This window comes from Temnothorax nylanderi, unplaced genomic scaffold (genome assembly GCF_030848795.1).
Source record: "Temnothorax nylanderi isolate EJ_2023f unplaced genomic scaffold, tnyl_v1.0 TNYL_tig1230_pilon, whole genome shotgun sequence".
Classification (NCBI taxonomy): Eukaryota; Metazoa; Arthropoda; class Insecta; order Hymenoptera; family Formicidae; genus Temnothorax; species Temnothorax nylanderi.
Window position 1 is genome coordinate 9,122 of NW_027250292.1, and position 19,710 is coordinate 28,831.

The 19,710-nt window shown below is 34.4% G+C and overlaps 1 protein-coding gene and 1 pseudogene across 5 annotated transcripts; both read right to left on the reverse strand.

The window, feature by feature from the left end:
• Positions 1-830: 830 nt before the first annotated feature.
• On the reverse strand, positions 831-2,023 carry LOC139786996 (uncharacterized; annotated as a pseudogene).
• Positions 2,024-9,209: 7,186 nt separating this feature from the next.
• LOC139786995 (uncharacterized) lies at positions 9,210-19,710 on the reverse strand. Of its 5 annotated transcripts, none has more exons than XM_071726084.1 (11): positions 19,578-19,704; positions 19,291-19,507; positions 17,795-18,987; positions 17,515-17,572; positions 12,438-17,447; positions 12,057-12,314; positions 11,196-11,360; positions 10,839-11,114; positions 10,225-10,463; positions 9,988-10,150; positions 9,210-9,897 (listed from the first exon to the last, which is right to left on the reverse strand). In XM_071726084.1, the coding sequence occupies exons 5-11, from the start codon at positions 12,496-12,498 to the stop codon at positions 9,725-9,727; spliced, it is 1,335 nt and encodes a 444-aa protein (XP_071582185.1). In that variant the 5' UTR covers positions 12,499-17,447; positions 17,515-17,572; positions 17,795-18,987; positions 19,291-19,507; positions 19,578-19,704; the 3' UTR covers positions 9,210-9,724. The 5 variants fall into 5 exon arrangements, with proteins under 5 accessions (XP_071582185.1, XP_071582188.1, XP_071582187.1 ...); XM_071726087.1 differs by having other exon boundaries at positions 12,438-12,583; positions 17,355-17,447; positions 17,515-18,987; XM_071726086.1 differs by having other exon boundaries at positions 12,438-12,594; positions 17,355-17,447; positions 17,515-18,987.

Sequence of the window (19,710 nt, forward strand, 5' to 3'; positions counted from 1 at the left end):
GGTTTTTTGTGAATTTTTTGCGTCGATGCACATCCCTCTGATAATTTTTTACCTACAATTATGCATGTTCTATGATGAGCTACGTGTCGGGGATCTATATCGTACTGGATTTGACCGATACGTTGCCGTGGGGGCATTATCGAATACCTTTATAACATTGTGCATATACGCATGTATGTATGTAGTGTAACGTAAATATAATAAATTTTTAATTAATCTTTACGTACTTTTTTATTCTATTTCCAGAAAAACTTAGAATTATTATAATACTAAATAAGAAACAAGGGCCAACAATCGAGCAAAAACAAAGATGTCAATATAAAGTTAATTTAATAAACATACCTATATACAACGGAACGTTTCAACCGCAGGGTCTTCTTCAGCCGTTATAAATTACAAAAATACATAGAGTCGCGCAAAGTGAAAAATTAACATGTTAAAAAGTAATACAGTAAAAAATAAATAAAAGTAGCCGTTTCTCGAAAGCAAATGACATAGCCATCTGGAGTCACATCTAACATGAGAGCATTAAGTATTAAAAGTAAAATTGTATATAAGTAATAAAATTGTATATAAATCAATATCTGTAAATCTATTGTAAATTGTAAAATTATAAATATGAGAATGTCTAGAGTCAATTCGCAAGTATGCAGTCAGTGATAAGTCCATGATCTATTATTCGTTGGTTGGCGAAAACAAACCAAGTCAGCAGTTAAAAAGGCAAAGAATCTTATGTCCATCCACGTTGTAGTCCCGTATAATAAACGTTCTGAAATTCGATATCTCGATAGTGGGAGGACGTCTATGTGGTTGTTAAAAATAATCTCCGTATGGACTTACATATTACAGAATTGAATCGTGGTCCGAAACTAAGTGCTCTCGTGATCGATGTTCACTCCTATACGTCTCAAACAATAATGACGCGCATTCACATTAGGTTAACCGCGAAGGTTAGTCTTCGCAATAATAAGAAATAGTTAGATGTCGGTGAGTTCGCTAAGAATACCGTTATATGACTCATCCAGATACTCTGTGTCTTTGTTCAAATTAATGCCACTTTTTTGTTCTTTAATATGTAGCATTTCCGAGACGAGTCTTTTATAATAGTTAGGTTCCGTATATCCATTATTTTGACGTTGTCCCAATCAAAAGAATGGTTAAATTCCTTAGTATGTTCGGAAATGACCGAGTGTCTGGATGGGTCCATTTTTATATTATTTTTATGTTCGTTAATTCTAGTTTTTAATTGCCGCTTTGTCTGTCCCACATAGGAAGCCTCGCAATCTTTACATGCAATCTTATATACAACATTACTATTAGTGGCAATTGAGTTCTTGTCTTTTTGTGCTTTGATTATGTTACTTAATTTGTTAAGGCATCTATAGCCAATTATGTGTTCCTTTTTATTGAATAATAATGTTGCTTTTTCAGATATGTTGTTGACAAATGGGATCACTATAAATTTCCTATTAACGTCGCTCGAATCTATCGAGTTATTTACATTATTTCTAAGTTTACCATTAATCAGATTGTCGAGCCTGGTGTTTATTTTTTTAAAGATTAATTTGAGGGGATAACCGTTGTCCAGTAATATTTCGATAATCATTTCTAAATTATTCTTATGATATATAGGGTGAGATAACAAAATTGCTCTGTCCACTAAACTGTAGATAGAGCCTATTTTATGGCAAATCGGATGATTTGAAAAATATGACAAGTATCTACCCGAGAACGTTTTCTTGTGAAACCAATCGATTTGTATGGCATTATCCACTACCTGCAGAGACAAATCTAAGAAACTAAGACAACGATTATTCTCATGTTCTATAGTGAATTTTAGGCGCTCATGATAGCTGTTAAAAGTATCCAGGATACGATCAATCATGTTCAACGGCGCGGACATAAATATGTCATCAACATATCTGCGATAAATAGACAAACGTACATTTAAAGAATTTAACGTTTTTTGTTCCAAGTCTTGCATGACCACATCAGCAATTATCGGGGAAAGGGGTGATCCCATTGGTGATCCATGGGTTTGCTTGTATATAACGTTATTAAATGTGAAGAAAGTTGACGAAAGAACAAATTCTATCGCCATGATAAATTCTTTTTTGGGTACCTTCGTTCTTTTTTTGATGTGATCCTATCTATTGCTGATGCCCTCAAGTGCCAAACTTATGAGGACATTCGTGAAAAGCGAAACTACGTCCAACGACACCAACACTTCGTTGTTTAAAATCTTTTTGCCGGAGAGTTCGCTATACAAGTCAAAACTGTTGTTGACGTGACTGTCAGTCTTAGGTATGCTTTCAGAGATAATTTGGTGTAAATAGTTAGCAAACCTATACAGTGCAGTATTAACGGAAGAGACAATAATTCTGAAAGGATTGTTTTCTTTATGGATTTTCGGAAGACCATAGGCTTTAGGAAGGATTGAATCGCTCGAGCGGAGAGAATAAACCTCCTTTTGGGGAATGTATCCTCTCCTTACCCATGTTTTTAATAGGTTATTTAACTTGTTTTCAATAATTTTAGAAGGGTCTTTTTTTACAACGGAGTACGTACTAAGATCTTGCAACGCGTTTTCCATCTTCTGTATATATACATTTTTATTCATGGCAACCGTGACATTCCCCTTATCCGCTCGTGTAAAAATAATGTTCGGGTTCTCACGAACAAAGTGTTGAGAATGTTTGTGCATTGCTAGAATTTTATCGTTGGTGATATTTTTTGGTGGAGTGGTGTGTAGGAAACAATGGAACTGTGGGATAAAATTATTTCGTATCTTTATGAGATTACTAATGCTACACCGTTTCGAATTTCCTTCCACATCTTTAATAAATTCGTGAATGGCTTTCTTTTTATTCAAGCTGACTGGAAGGCAAAAGTTCCCACTTAATTAAGGTTTGTGACCTCTGGAGGGATAACCGTATCTGAAAGATTTATAAACCATTTGTCGTTCGTATGGCTCAAAGGATCAGATGTATTATTTATAAACTTTACGGGATCAATATAAGTTTTTATAAATGTTCTATTACTGTTTCCCTCCGGTAATTTTTGTGCATAATGTATGTGACTTGGGTTGTTGTTATCGATGGCCCAATAGTATGCAATCGGTTTAGAAGAGTAAGCTTGTTTAAGTTGAGATTGCTTTTTTAGCCAAGCGAATTTGCTGTGGTGTATATGCGTTAACCTTCGTTGTAAATTTAGAAACCGACTCTATGTATTTTTGTAATTTATAACGGCTGAAGAAGACCCTGTGCGGTTGAAACGTTCCGTTGTATATAGGTATGTTTATTAAATTAACTTTATATTGACATCTTTGTTTTTGCTCGATTGTTGGCCCTTGTTTCTTATTTATTTGACATACGAGCGTTACTTTATTTATCTATTATTATAATACTATAAATCTCTTTAAGCATATATAATTAGCAATATATTTAAACCAACCTAATGAGCATATATATGTATATGTATGTATGTATGTATGTATTGTGACGTTGCAGTTTCGCTGCATCGTTGCAGCGCCCCGCCGCCGTCACAAGGCGCGGGTTTCGCGACCTTTTCACGCCCGAGGACGGTTCAACGAATCGATGCGAGATCTCCAGGGGCATATTATAATTGCGTTACGAATTACTGATCCTTTTTTATTTTGTATTATTGCGTGGCGCCTCACCGAGCTGAGACTGGAGTTCCTGAGAGAATACAGAGGAAGCGGAAGCGGAGTCGACGAGAAGGATAACGGCGAGAGATCGGACGACGGAAAGCGGATCGAAGCGACAACCCGCGGGCCGCCGAGAGCGACGGAGCGCAGGAAAACACGCGCGCGGCGCGTGACACAGCGGCGGGCGAGCCCATCATGGCAGGGCCCCGGGACGCCGGGGCGAAATCAGCTCACCTGCCCTCCTCACATTACTGACCGGATCCCGGGATGGTTGGCCACCATTCCCGAACCGACAGGAAGGAACGCGGAGGCAAAAACGTCCCGTCCGCTGCCGGGATGAATCCCGGAAAAATTGCCGCGCGAGGGAAGGGCCGTTTAGCGCCCTGCGGAAAGCCGTAATTCACGGCCCTACGCACGAATCCGCCGCGAGCCTGCGAGCTCACCCCTCATTGGTCCGCGCTCCAACGTCGCGGGGCCGCGTACGCCCGGGGTGGGGTGCGCTATCGATTCCGCCATCGAGCGAAATTTCGGGAGCATTCGTAAATCGTCCTCGGTGATCGACGCACGTCGAAAGTCAAGTCGCGGTATTGCCTCCACGTTAAGTCGCATTCCGGAGCCGAGTACGACGTCCGGCTGCTATCTCTTTCGACCCTTGGGACGACGGCGAGGACCCTCGGAAGAGAATCTGCCTACGGTGAGGTTGCCTCGGTAACGTTTGATGTAAAGCCACGACACCGCTCCCCGGGTCGCGCTCTCGCTCGGGAAAATTCGCGATAATTAGCGTATTCGCCGACAAGGCGTATTTAGCGATCGATAGCGAGAGCGAGGGGCACCGGCATGGTCTCGTGGCCGTGGGATCGCGATCGAAATCTACGAACCTCTGGAGATCGCGGTAGGCGCGTCGATGACGACGTTCGATATCGCGAATACGCCATTTCTCGCGCCCTTCACGTTCACGACCGCGTGTCTCGTTATGCGTAGTATTGCGCCCGGTCGAATCTTTGATTCTGCACGCGATATTAATGGCGTCAGAGGGATATTCGCGTTGGTTTAATTGCGTCACTTACGATTCGCGTTCGGACATTTAGACTATCCTCGCGACATCGGCTGAGATATTATTCGCGGTAGAATGTGGTTCGCCTTAAGATACCATTCGCGTCGACCTAATGTTGCGTCTCGTTATTCCTCGCGGTAATTCCGTATCTTTCTCGCGTTAATTCGAGTATTTCGCGTTATGCCGAGTGTCTCGGCGCGTCATTTTTCGCGTTGGACGACCGCTGACGATCGCGTGTGTTGCGTTCGATCAGAATCACTGGCGTAATCTCAGTTCTTGCGTTAGGATAAATTGGTCATTTCGCGTTAGTTATAGTATTGGTCGCGGTAATTCCGTATATTTTCTCGCGTTAGTTTAGTATTTCGCGTTACGTCAAGCGCCCCGGCGCCTTATTCTTCGCGTGAGGATATCCCTGGCGATATCACATGTTGCGTTCGTTCCTTCTTGCGTTGGGACGTTACTCGCGTCGCGTTCGTTGCGTTAGTTTAAGATTATTCTGTGCGTTAGTTTAAGATTACTCTTTGCGTTAGTTTAAGATATTTGGCGACAGAATCCCTGCACGGGTTTGGGAACTTGCGTTCACGCGCTCCAAGCGTGGCGCATTATCATTTCGCGGTATTTCGCGCTATTATTTCGCGTTTATCTCCGTTATGTCGTAGTCAGTCGTAATTTGTACCGATATTCTATGTTAGTTGTCCGCGAACTTTTCTACTATTATTAGCTGTGAAATTACGTGATCTCGATGATTTTGTAAGTTTAGTTTTCCTCACACGTTCTCTTGCTGCGCCTTCCGCGCGTTTACTGAGTTAACGTAAGTTTTCCGTTTATGTCTGGCGTCCGCGTTATTATATTTGGTTGTTAAAAATTTGACGCCCGCGTTATCTATCACCTGTTACTTGCTTTTGTTTTGAAAGCCCCAGTGGCACTCACTGAGTTACGAAAGTTTTCTACAGAATAAATGTTATTCTTTAATGGTTAATGGCTTGAGTTACGACATTCGTTATTATTTGCGTCACCCCGCCGAATACCGCGCTGCCCTTCATCAACCCCGCCCTGCCATTAGGTCGAGCTAGCCATTCTCTCGCACACCGACTTATTTCGTTTTGCGTCTCGTTTTTGGTTTCTCGCGATTTCGCGGACGCGAATTTACGCGTCTGGCGCCCAACATTAGAATCGTTTCGTGAAGTGTCGGAGGTGCGAGAGAATCACCGGAGAGGCCTATCATCCCGCTCTCCTTTTCTCCTTTTGATCCGGCACACGCCCCGGGCCGCTCCGGGAGTGAAAAAGTCGTGACAGTATATATTTACATACACATGTATGTATGTATGTACGTATTTACATACGCATGTATGTACGTATGTACGTATGTATGTACATATGTACGTATGTATGTATGTATGTATGTACGTATGTATGTATACACATGTATGTACGTATGCAATCCCTGCGATCGCCGAAAGACTCTTGGTTACGGTGTACAGCGCGATAAAGATCGCTGGTCCGGCAAAGTTCAAAGCAAGCGACTCGGTACGCGTTAGCAAGCACAAGACGATCTTCGAGAAGGGTTACACACCGAATTGGACGATGGAGGTGTTTAAGATCGTTAAAGTGCAACGTACTAATCCCGTAACCTATCTGCTGGAGGGCTATCGCGGAAAATCTACTGCTGGAGCGTTCTAGCTCACGGAGCACGAGTTACATCGCGCGACTTACCCGGACACGTATCTCATGGAGAAAGTACTGCGCAGGAGGGGTGACAAGGTCCACGTGAAATGGCTGGGATTGTGGGATTGTTCACACAATTCATGGATACACAAGGACAATGTGATTTAATTCATGCAGATCGTATTTTTAAAACATATGACAAAATAAACTATGTAAAAAATATTAAATACAAGATATTAAATATATAAAAATATATAAGACTTATGTAACATATTAAATGTTAGAAATATGAAATACATGTACGATATCTTTATTAATATCCTTTCTTATAATACGTTATCCACTCGAGGACTATTCGTGTTTCATGGTGCTATAAACAAATTTTTTCTTGGAAAAGGGGAGGGGCGGTTATTGCGTAGATGTATCTATTTCACACTATTTTTCACGATGCAGTACACAAAACAAAGGAAGAAATGATCTTTCAAGATTCAGTTGGAGTGGGAGAGAGTAAAGGGTATATAACGAGGGATGCGTCAAGCTGCAGTAGTATTTGAGTTGTCCTTAGGTGCGACATATATACCTGAGTTACCCTATTGTTCGGCTTACAAATAGCGTTATAGCGTATATGGCGTATATAGCATATAATGGATCGTGTTGATTTCATGTATCAATTTGTGAATGGTGCCACTGCGACAGGATGTCATATTAATAATAGAAGTTTAGCCAAAACAGCTAGAAATATAATTGGAACACCTACCAATTTTCCGAATTATGGAGATTTTTCGAAAACATTAGTCATGGTACGTATTTTCTGATGCTATCCCTGCTTAAAAAGTCAGATAGAAAACGAAAAAAAAAATTTCTTTTCATTTTTAATTGTGTTTCTGATTCCTGATTTTCGTAAGTGGGTTAATATATTAACGATAGAAATGTAATGTAGTATCATTAGAATATCTCACATACCTTATAAATAAAAACCTATAAGACTGTTACGAATAATAGTATATCATATATTATGAGAATTTCTCGAATAATAAGATATCAGGTCTTATAATAGTGTTCAAATAGAACTCTATGCAATGCTATCCGAAATTAAAGAATTGAAAAACTCGCAGAAAAAAATATTCCTTTCTTTTTTAATCGTGTTTCTGATTCCTAATTTTCGTAAGTGGGCTAATATATTAACGATAGAAATTTAATGTAATGTCTCATATACTGTACAAATAAAAACTTATAAGACTGTTACGCATAATTGTATATTATATGTTATGACAATTTTCCAAATTATAAGATATCATATCTTATAATAATGTTCAAATAGAACTCTATGCAATGCTATCCGCAATTCATATAATATTGGATCTATAAAATAAGGTATAAACAAATGCAATGAGTATCAATCGTATTTTATCATAACTTTTGTGTACTTTCAATGTACTTTTATCATTCCCTATCCAAAATTTCTTTCGTTTTCTATATAGTCACTAATAGAACGAAAACTAGTAGGTACGCCATTCTATCACGTTCTATCGTGAGTCAACACTATCGTTTTCTATCTATCCTGCTAATGCCGTACTTATTGTTCTGTATCAAAAATTCCTTTCGGTTTCAATACAGAAATATACTGATTAAAAAATCATATACGAATCTATCACGTCGAATCATGAACCTACATTATCATTTTCTATCTGTTTTTCCAATGTAGTGCTATCGTTCCCTATCCAAAATTTCTTTCGTTTTCTATATAGTCACTAATAGAACGAAAAATGGTACGCCATTCTATCACGTTCTATCGTGAGTCCACACTATCGTTTTCTATCTATTCTGCTAATGCCGTACTTATCGTTCTGTATCAAAAATTTCTTTTGGTTTCAATACAGAAATATACTGATTAAAAAATTATATACAAATCTATCACGTCGAATCATGAACCTACACTATCATTTTCTATCTTTTTTTCAATGTAGTGCTATCGTTCTCTATCCAAAATTTCTTACTTTTCCAATTTAATCACTTACTGAACGAAAAATAGTACGCGATCCTATCATGTGCAATTATCGTATTCTATCTGTCTGTCCAATGTATTCCTATCGTTTTCTATGCGAAATTCCTTTATTTTCCAATATATCCCATACAGCACAGAATTTGCAGCAATGTTGCCCAACATTGCAGCAACGTTGCAATATTGCAGCAATGGAACTGCAACTTCTGTGCTGTATGGGATTTAACTTGTTGCTCCGTAAATAGTTTACGAATCTATCACACCCTGTCGTGTGACTACATTCGTTTCTTATGTATTCTTTCGATATATTCTTCTCATTCTCAATCCAAAATTACTTATAACTTTTAACTAAATATAAAATAAATGTTTATAAAGATAATTGGAACTATTACTAAGAAAGAAGATATTTTTAATTCGAGCATTTTAAAGATGTACACTATTTCAGTAATAGATATAGCTTTATAAAGATAGGACACACATGGAAGCAAATTTCATTTGGATATGAATTGTCATATGGAACTGGCAGGGTGGTATTTGTAGATTAAGCCCAGTAAACAAAAGGTCCTCTTTAAGTGCTCTTTACGATTAGTTTTGAAAGATAAAAGATGTAATTACCGTCTTTCAAGATATCCAAAACAGGACTTTTAGTGTAACTAAAAGATGTCCAATGTCCATCTCAAAAGTGGTCTTTCAGATATCCTAATGAGCACTTTTGATTTTTGAAACCTCTTTCGAAAGTTATCTAAAAGTCAACATTAAGAGAACTAAAAGAGACCTCTAGGTTGTCCTTCATAGGTTAGTTTAGGGTTAGGTTCAATTAATTTTTATAATTTTTTGAAAAAATCGAATAAAACAGGAAAAAATAAAACAGAATTAGAATAAAAAAATTCTGTTTTAAACAATTAGTAAATCCAATTCTGTCGCATTTCTTCCTGATTTATTCAACTCTTGTTTATTAGCAAAAATAAACAGTCATTATAAGTAAATACATTAATTTTATAGAATCTAAAATGTAATAGAACTTGTTAAATTTATAAACAGAACGTTTTAATAAAATAATTACGTAAAAGTCTTACGATTAATTATTGCATCTCACATTTTGACAGTGAAGTAATTAACATTGGTCGCGTTCAGAAGCACAACCGCTCATTCCTTTAGAACTAAAAATTTACGTCAATCCAATGCAAGAGCCCATAGTGAGCGGTTGTACTTCTGAATGCGCCCATTGATAGAAGTACAAAATTGCAACTTAAAATATTATATTATCTAATGATCTAGATCTTTGTACTTTGTTAATATATGAACTATTAATTTGGTTATTCTTTTTTTAACTTGATTATGCTTGGTTTAATAATCGTCGTTCTTGCTCATTTTCTTGTTGGCGATGTTCTTCATCCTTTCGAGCTTGTTCTTCTTTAAGCTTTATGCGGTCACCATATTTTTGCAGCCAAAGTTGTATCCGCTTTTTTACTATTTCATCAGTAATGGCATATTTTTTGGTGATGTAAACTAAAAATAAAATTTATATAAAAAAATATAATTGTAGATATGTATATAGAGTAAAAAAATTATTTAAAAATAAAGAAATGGGTGACTCACCACTTATTATTTTAGGAAAATTGCAATTTGAAATCTTGGTCTTGCCAGCTTTTCTGATGATCCAAGTACATTTGCATGCCAACTCATCAGTCATAATTACCGACAAAATTCTTTTGATAGCTTTGTCGAAAGTATCTCCTCCAACAGTAACCATTTTTGCTTCCTGAAACATGATAAATTATTAAAATTTATAAATAAAATTATAACATAAATAGGTTAATTATTTTAAATACCTACATAATTTATTACAAATTGTGATCTCATTTGTCGGTGGAGAGGATTTACTAAGTTTTGGTCGAATAAAAGCAATTGTTCAACTTCTTTTATCGGTAACATTTGAAGTTGATCAAATGTCCCTGCTATTTGTTCATTTTGTGGATTATTGTTTTCATTATTTTGTCGTGGCCCACTTTTCATTATCAACAACAGGTTATCCACTTTTTTAAGTAGCATTAAGAGTATTTCTCGGCAAGAAACTGTAATAAAATACTAAATTAGTTATATTTGTTTAATTGATTTTCATGTGTTCAATGGGATAAATTATAAATAACTTTATGGTCTTCTTAAACAATTTGTAAGTTTGTCAATAGCAAGTTAATAAGTAGATTGTTCAAGAAGATCATAATAGTTCTTATTTATAAATATTACAATTATAATTTTTTTAAGAAACAGGTAATAAATTTTCAAATTTAATTATATATATTATATATTACAAACGTACTGTAAAAATGTCATGTTATATAGATTTGATTCATATAAAATAAAAAATTGTAAATATTGTTTTCATTAATAAATATATAAAACAAAATTTATGTAGAATAACAAATTTATAGAATTGATAGTTTACTTACGACAACAATGATCTATGTCGTGATTCAGTTGCTCAAAATCCAGCAAGCTCTGAGTTTCATTTTGATTATTATGAGGAGCACGAAACTCTTCATTCTCATTGTCGTTTTCATTATTGTAATTGTCGTGATGCTCATTTTCACCATCAACGTTTTCATCTTCACGTTCATCAGATCTACCATCTTCTTCAATGTCTTGTGTATTGTGTCCGTCATCGCTTTGTAAAGAATCCTCAGCATCCTGAACATCCTCAGCATCAGATAGTTCTTCTGCTGATTCTTAAAGTACAACATTGGTGCCGATAAAAAAAGTATTTAAAAATAAATTCTATCATTACGAAATTGAGATGTGCCCTTTACCTGTTTCATTAATCGGTACTATATTATTCAGCACTTGCTGTTGATCATGAATAATCGGAATCTGTAGCAAATTCAATCGTTGACCATTAAGAACTATAGTGGAACAGTTTTCTTTTTGGATATCTTTACTCAAAAAGCCGGATGGTAGTCCTTGTACACTGAAAGCTATTTTTAAAAATACAATTGGATTAAAGAGATATATATATCTATCTAGGCATATATCTAAAGATAGACCTAGCTTACATTAGCTGTACACTATACACCTTTAATTTGACCTTACATTAAATGTACACTATATGCACTTATAACTTGACGTATTCCTTAAAATTTGTTTTCAAATTTTCGGATTTCATAGATATTTAACATTTATCAAAATCCTTTTGCAATACTAAAGAGTGATCTTGATTGTTGTTATCTAAATACAACTTTAAAATGAATAGATGTAAGTCATAATTTATTAATTCAATACTCGATTATTATCTAATATCATTGCCAAAACAAAGATCTTTTAAAGCAAAAGAAAACATACAAATAAATTTATAAATAACGTTCTACAGGTTTATGGGTAGTAAAATTGAACATATTCATATCAACAGATTATTTTGAATAGAAATCAAAGATGAAAAAATTGATTTTTTTAATTTTAAGGTGTGTATAATAAATCCTTATTATTAAAAATTGTATGCGTCGTCTGGCAACAACGGTCCATATTCTGAATCCTCTTTAATCAATAAAAGTGCCACTAAAATTGGATATAGAAGGATTCTTATTAGCTGGAAAGATCTTTTAGAGGCATTTTTATCGATAAAAGACGATTCAGAACATAGGCCAATAACTTTTAGAAAGATTTATTTTACGTACCTTTTCCTTGAATTTGTTGATTCGCATGTAAGTCTGGAGTATTTGTTTTATCATTTAACAATCCTCTCTTGTTCAAAAGAGTACTTCTCGAAAAATTTTTTTGGACTATATTGCTACCTGGTTTGTTCAATAAATCATTTGCTAACGCTACTCTTTTGTCAGCAGGTAGAATTTTCGATGTACCAGTTTTTACTAATGGAGCTTGAGGTAAATGAATACCTGTTTCTGCAGGTCTTACTTTTCCACTATTACCAGGTTCTGCAAGTAAACGTTAAATATTAACTTCCAATAATACATTATTATAGGTTAGATTACAATGTTATACTACAATTACATTAGAACGAATATCAACAGTCACTTATTAAATTGATCAAAACTTACTAGTCCTTTTGAGATATTCTCTCCCGCATGATGTATCTTGTACACTTTTTCTTTTTGACATTGCTAATGATAGTTATTTATATACTTATGCGTATTTTATTAATGCAAGATCAATCGCTCCGGTCACAGTGACAACAGTACAGTACCTGAAAAAGGTCTTAAAAATATGGATAGACAATTTATATTGTTTTTGTTTGTTGATTTACATAGACTTTGCAAAATTATTAAGATTTGAAATATAAAACGAATGTTTTTTAAAGAGAATTTGTTCTACCAATATAGTATTTATATATTTATATTATTTATATATTTATCTTAATAAATATATATGTACCTTTATTTTTTAATATAATTGATAACGTTTCATAATTTTCTTCAAAATTGAAAAAGGTCTTATTAAATCAATTTGTAACTGGCGTTATGAGTAGGGGAGACCGGGGCTAAGCCGACACTATTTTTTCAAAGGCAATTTTTAATATTTAATTAAAATTTTTAGGCAAATTCAATGGTACATATTTAAAGAGTGTTTCTTCAGGTACAAAATTGATTCAGGAAGTTTTGCTGTACGTCGCTTTGTTTTGCCGCCAGGAAAGAAAAAGTGACGCGAAGACAAATTTTCGAATTGAAAAATGCCGGGGCAAACTCGACACCCCGCCGGGGCAAACTCAACACTTTGTCTGATCGACACAATTTGATCTGGAACTTATTTTTTACTGTCTGAAAATGAAAATACATTGTTTATTGTGTATTTAAAAAGTACAAAAATTCGGAATAAAGTAGCTAGAACAATCATTTGAAATAATGAGAACAAAAATTGTTGAACTTTCAATTATCTTCATCTAAACTCATGTCTGAAAAACAATTAATGCAGGTAAACTCGCGATCGGACGTGCGCATACATTTGTCATGAGCCATACGGCTGCATGACAAGCATCGTTTGTTACTGGGAGCCGACGAAACGGCGTGGTGTTGACTTTGCCCCGGACGTTGTTTTTCACTTTTGTCACTTCAAAAACATGAAAATTTTGAAAATATCCAAAAACGATTATCGGATTCATATAGAGCATCAAATTTCCCATCAAAATCACTTACCGGTAGATTCGCAAGAGTAAAGCTCGATGAAAGAGTAGACATTTTCGAGAGATCAGAAAAATTACTTTTCACTATCAAAAATGCTTATGTCGCGTTAAAAATTACACTATAACTCAGAATGTTACCAAATTCCGTTGATAATACTGGCACATAAAGACGCATTTACAGTAGGAAAGGCAAGTTTCTACGATAGATTTAAATTGGCAAAAAGCCTAGTGTCAAGTTTGCCCCGTTGTCGGCTTAGCCCCGGTCTCCCCTATTTTATTTATTGTATAAAGGTCTGTGTCCACGATTGTACTAGAACTTGGTCCGGGAGACCTCGGACAGAGAAAGAATTGACTAATCGCAATGGTCAAATGGCCGAATTGTTCAAATGTGATTGGTTAATTCTTTCTCCGTCCAAGATTTCGGACCAAGTTCTAACATCGTGGACACAGGCCTTAACACATTTATTTAAGAGACACTTATGTGGAATATGTAAATTATTAAAATTATTAAAAAATTTAAGGTTTGCAATGAAGAAGAGGAAAAATATAAAAGTATCCACACGAGAAAATTCGAAATCCTTTTTTAAAAATAGCTTTAACGGGTCATACTTGAAGTTCATTAGAGAGAGTCTTTGCCTTGCATACATTTATTAAACGAGAATCTATTGAATAATTATCGATACTAACACAATCAATATACTTATGCCCAAGAATAACTGGTCTTTCATTAAAAAAACAGATATTTCTAATTACAATGACGCTTCTATCTGTGAGATAACAACAATTATTTGGTTTTGCGATTGTCAAAACAAAATTAGAAAATTCAATAGCCCTATGAGGTCTTGTATAGCCTTCAAGGAGTTGTTGTACGATGCTTTGTTTCAAAACTGGACGACCTTCAGGAATAGAATGATGTTTGACATTAGTCCCAAGTTGTGATTTCTCATTTATCTTATTCATAATCTGAGTTAAAACATACGAACCTTTCCTAACTAATTTTTTTATAACTTGTAAATGATTTTCAAAATCTATCACACTAAAACCATCTAATGGTCCAAATCGCAAAACATCATCAGGAAGATGGATTAAATTGTGCACATTGTAAACTATATGCTGGTCTCCGTAAAAATTTTTCAAACAATCTACATAATAAATTAATAAATCTTTAGCATACTGATTGTTTTTTATGCACTCATTTGCATCATATAGTATACGTAATGCACAATTTAATACATTGAAGTGAAGCATTAATTCATTGGGTATGGTTTTTTGAAATACAACTGGTGCTGTATACAAAATAGCCATTCGCAATTCAGTTGCTTTGAATCTATTTAACTCATTTAAAGTACGTGTTTTTCGTACAAATTCGCATGGTACCCATTCTTTAAAAGAAATGTATTGATCATTTATGTTTTTAATTCTTTTCAAAGCATCTTCACTGCTATTACCATATAGGTTTAACAAAAGCTTAAGATGTTTCTTTCCTACTCCTTCATCAAGCAAATGCATCGGATCAAGAGGAACTTGATTTGTCAAACTCATTCCAATACCTTCAAGAGGAGATAATAAATTTCTATACTCATTCGGAACATCTATCCTAAAATTATTATCAGTTCTTAAAGATGAATCATTTTCCAAAAAGACTCGTCTATGCTGTACTGTTTTGCCTACTTGTATACATTTACCACACCTACTATTGTGTGGAGGAAAACACAAAATCTGATTCCTTGCAACTGTATCTGCAGCGAACAACTTAATAAACACCCTATACCGCTGATTATTAAAAATAAAGCCAGTATTACTTAATTCTAAATACTCCATAATTGTAGGCTCTAAAAATAAATTTACATCTTCTGGTTTACGATTGCCATGAAAAATACCTACTGCAAACGGATCACAAGTAGCATAAGGATAATTTACTATTTTTACAAGAATTGGCCATACTTGGCTCGGAGAACTTTTCGAAAGGGGCAAACCATTAATATTTAGATGTAGAGCGATGTCTTTTGGGATTTTATTTCGCTCAAAACATTTCAACTGATCGAGTAATCCTTTTTTCAAGCCGTAATGTGAATACAAACCTGATCCAACAGAAGAAACTGTAGTTTTTTTGGAGTATGCAAAAGAGTTCTTGCATCGCTAGGCAGATCATCATGTCCATATTTTTTTAAACCATGAAGCAAACTAGTAAGAGCATTCTGTCTAATTTGGTATGTTATAGCCCAATGATATAAAAAATATCTTAAATCTGATTCTTTGTCTACATTATCTACTCTAAAATCTGGACTTACATTGTTATTACCCAAATCAAAATATTCTAACTCATCCTTATTAAATCCTAATTAAATCCATTCATCAATTCACCCATTTATCCATTCACCCATTCATCCATTCATCCATCCATTCATTCATTCATTCATTCATTTATTTATTAAATCCATTCACCCATTCATCCATTCATCCATTCATCCATTCATCCATTCATCCATTTATCCATTCATCCATTCATTCATTCATCCATTCATTCATTTATTTATTAAATCCATTCATCCATTCACCCATTCATCCATTCACCCATTCATCCATTCATTCATTCATTCACTCATTCATTCATCCATTCATCCATTCACCCATTTATCCATTCACCATTCATCCATTCATCCATTCATCCATTCATTCATTCATTTATTTATTTATTAAATCCATTCATCCATTCATTTATTCATTTATCTATTTATTAAATTGCAAAAACATTTAGCTTACATCGAGAGCTTTCAAAAACTATATAATAAAGTATATTTTCCTTTAATACTTTTCAAGATTTAAAAAAATCCATTCACCCATTTATCCATTCATCCATTCATCCATTCATCCATTCATTCATTCATTTATGTATTTATTAAATCCATTCATCCATTTATTCATTCATTTATTTATTTATTAAATTGCGAAAACATTTAGCTTACATCGAGAGCTTTCAAAAACTATATAATAAAGTATATTTTCCTTTAATACTTTTCGAGTTCTGAGAAAAAACCCATATCGAAAAATTAACCCCGAAAACATTTAGCTTACATCGAGAGCTTCCAAAAACTATATAATAAAGTATATTTTTCTTTAATACTTTTCAAGAAAAAGAAAACGTTGCATGAAAACGTTGCAAGAAAACGTTGCATAAAAACGTTGCAAGAAAACGTTGCAGTCGTGCCCCCCAAATTTCCCCATACCCCCCGAGAAAGACGTAGTTCTACGTCAAAAATATCTTAAATCTGATTCTTTGTCTACATTATCTACTCTAAAATCTGGACTTACATTGTTATTACCCAAATCAAAATATTCTAACTCATCATCATCTGAGACATCAGAATTCCCATTACGGCTTGAAAAATCGCTATCTGAATCATCATTAACGAAACTGAAATCATCACTGTTAAAAGAATAATTATCAAGATCCTCACTACCCTCAGGAATTTGCACATTATTTACACAACTACTTTCATTTTCTGAAACTAAATTACTACAATAACTGCTAGACTGAAGATTATCAAAACGAAAAACACGAGATAAATCTGCTTGAGGATTACTGTTTCAAGCTACTGATTCTAATACGGTATTTGATTTTAATTTATTTCTATTTGCATAAAGTAATTCATTTATACTATTTTCAAAAGCTTTATCAAGACGTCTTTTTTTTTGTTATCTGAAAGTTCTAAATATGGTTTTCTCTCCGACATTTTGAAAATAATAATGCCTACTATACTCAATTAAAATTTTAGGTTTATAGCTTATTTCTTACTAAATCATATGAATGGTTAAATGAATAAATTTAATATACTACCCAGGTAGCACGAACCGTTGCCCAAAAGTAGCAGCAAACATTAACACGTGTCCAAAGAAGTATCGGGAACGTGGTGGAAACGTTGTCGACACCCTATAAAACACGGAAGAGCAATAAAATTTTGAAAAACGACTTTGAGTAATTATACAATCAAATTCACCTGACAATCAGTGCGCTCGCGCTGCTTGATGACTGAGGTTTTCGTTCTTAATGTTTAACTGTAAATTATAATTATAGTAAGATTTATAAAAAATGCTTATATTAATTATTATAAAATTATAAGACATTAATATAAGTACATTATTATTATAAGATTGGTAATTATAAATATAAAAATTATTCGTACAGGTTAGAGTGCATCAATGTGATTATATGCATGCACACCATACGCGATGATGCGTTAATAATTGAAATAATTTACTAAAAAATAATGTACTTACCAAAATATTTATCAAGAACATATATGTATAATATATATAGAGCAAACGTTCATTAATAATATGCGATAGCCCCAGTAAACAAAAGGTCATATCCTCTTCAAGTGCTAGCTCTTTATGGCGCGCTATTAAAAGGCATAATAAAAAGAGGGGAAACTGCATTTGTTAACCAACAAAAGTTCTCTAATCGATGTCTTATAGAGATTTCTTGAAGATAACTTACAAAAGATGTCTTTAAAAAGCACTTTTTAACATCTCAAAAAAGTCATTTTGAAAAAGTGCTCCGAAAGTCATCTTTTTTTAACGATAACTTTAGATTGAATCTACAAGATATCAATTTGACAACTTCTCTAAGTGAAAAAAAAGTCATCTTTCAAAGGTGCTCTGAAAGTTATCTCTTACATGCAAAGTATCAAAAAGATGTCAATTTTACAGCTTTAGGAAAATCTTAAAGAGCGAGAGCTGGAGGACTTAAAACTCATCTTTCTTGTCCTCCAAAAAGTTATCTGGTGTTTATTGGGAGGGTATTTTGTATAGTCAAGAAAGCAATCAAGAAACGAAGAAAGATATAAATAAATAGAAATGTAGAAAGTATAAATAAAATGAAAATTATGGAAAATTTTTTTTATTTATGATGGACATTAAGTCGAATATGGTTAAGAAATTGTTGATCCACTTAATACGGATATTAACATATATAATAATATATATATAATACATATATATATTAACGTATAATTATATTGTAGTTATCAAGAAATATATATAGTTACTAACGGAGATTTTATTGAATGTATTGTAAGTTGGTTGCATTGCAAATTAAGAATGGAAGTCGAACTTTAAGGACAAGTTGGTATCGCGACGCTCTAGAGAGCGCGATTAATCGATTAATAGATTAATCACCGCGCGATGACGGGTACTTGCTCGGTTTCTCACGAGTTCGATTCATCGAACTTGCATTTCGTAGTCCAGTGTTGGGCCCGCATTCTGCATTGGGACTGCTTCGGGGGCCCCTTTGATTGGACGGCGCTACCGCCATGGGGTTTCTCACGGGACGAGGCGTCGAGGCAGGATTGAAAAATTGATATAATGAGACAGATTATCCAATTGAAAATTATATCTCCTTAGTTTGTTTCGTATTTTTAACTAAATTTCACAGCTTTCCAGCATGTGTGCAGTCTTGATTTCCGGTTAACCTGAAAAACACATAAAAAATACAGATTAGTCTCTATCGCATAAATAATACGTTAATTTTAGTCCAAATTAAATATAGCATTATAATTGAGATGTCTGGTTAATATTGGACGCTGCTCCTAGAAAGTCGTCACAGCGAGAATCTGATTGCTAATATGATCTAACATGTTTGTGCAATGACAAACACAAATATTATACGGAAGTTATATTCGTGACATCAAAATCTGAACAAGAATTAGCTTTGATAATTCATTATAGTTCTCAACAATATAATTCTAAATTATATTTTTTTTTCGAAAACTTACAGTGTGTGTTCCTCTTCTCCACTATTTTCAAAAAATTCCTCCGCGTTTTCATCGTTTATTGCAGTTTCCGAATTGGCTTCATCATTTTCGCTTCTGTTCAACGAATCGTGATCGCGGTCTTTTTCTGCCATATCCAATTGTTCGTGATCGCCATCTTTATCTGCCAATAGGTCAGTTTCACAGTAGTTGATGGCAACGCTACCGTCAGTAACACCTACTGATAATTAAAAATATAAGTAAAATGTTAACATTATTAAATTATTTCATAAGAATTTGGTATGTATTACCTTCTGTTACGTCTGGATGATCATGCACTACCTTTTTATTACCACATAATATTCTATTTAATTCGTATATTTTATGGCTTACTAGCTGGTTACCCGGGCTTCGCCCCGGAGAACATATGTAATAGACACACAA

Excerpts from the sequence above, each read along its gene's own strand:
- LOC139786995 (XM_071726085.1), bottom strand. The coding sequence starts at position 12,498 with ATGTCAAAAAGAAAAAGTGTACAAGATACATCATGCGGGAGAGAATAT. Across the intron at positions 11,361-12,056 it reads TCAACAAATTCAAGGAAAAG|CTTTCAGTGTACAAGGACTA; the intron begins GTACGTAAAATA and ends TTTTAAAAATAG. Across the intron at positions 10,464-10,838 it reads CGACATAGATCATTGTTGTC|TTTCTTGCCGAGAAATACTC; the intron begins GTAAGTAAACTA and ends ATTTTATTACAG.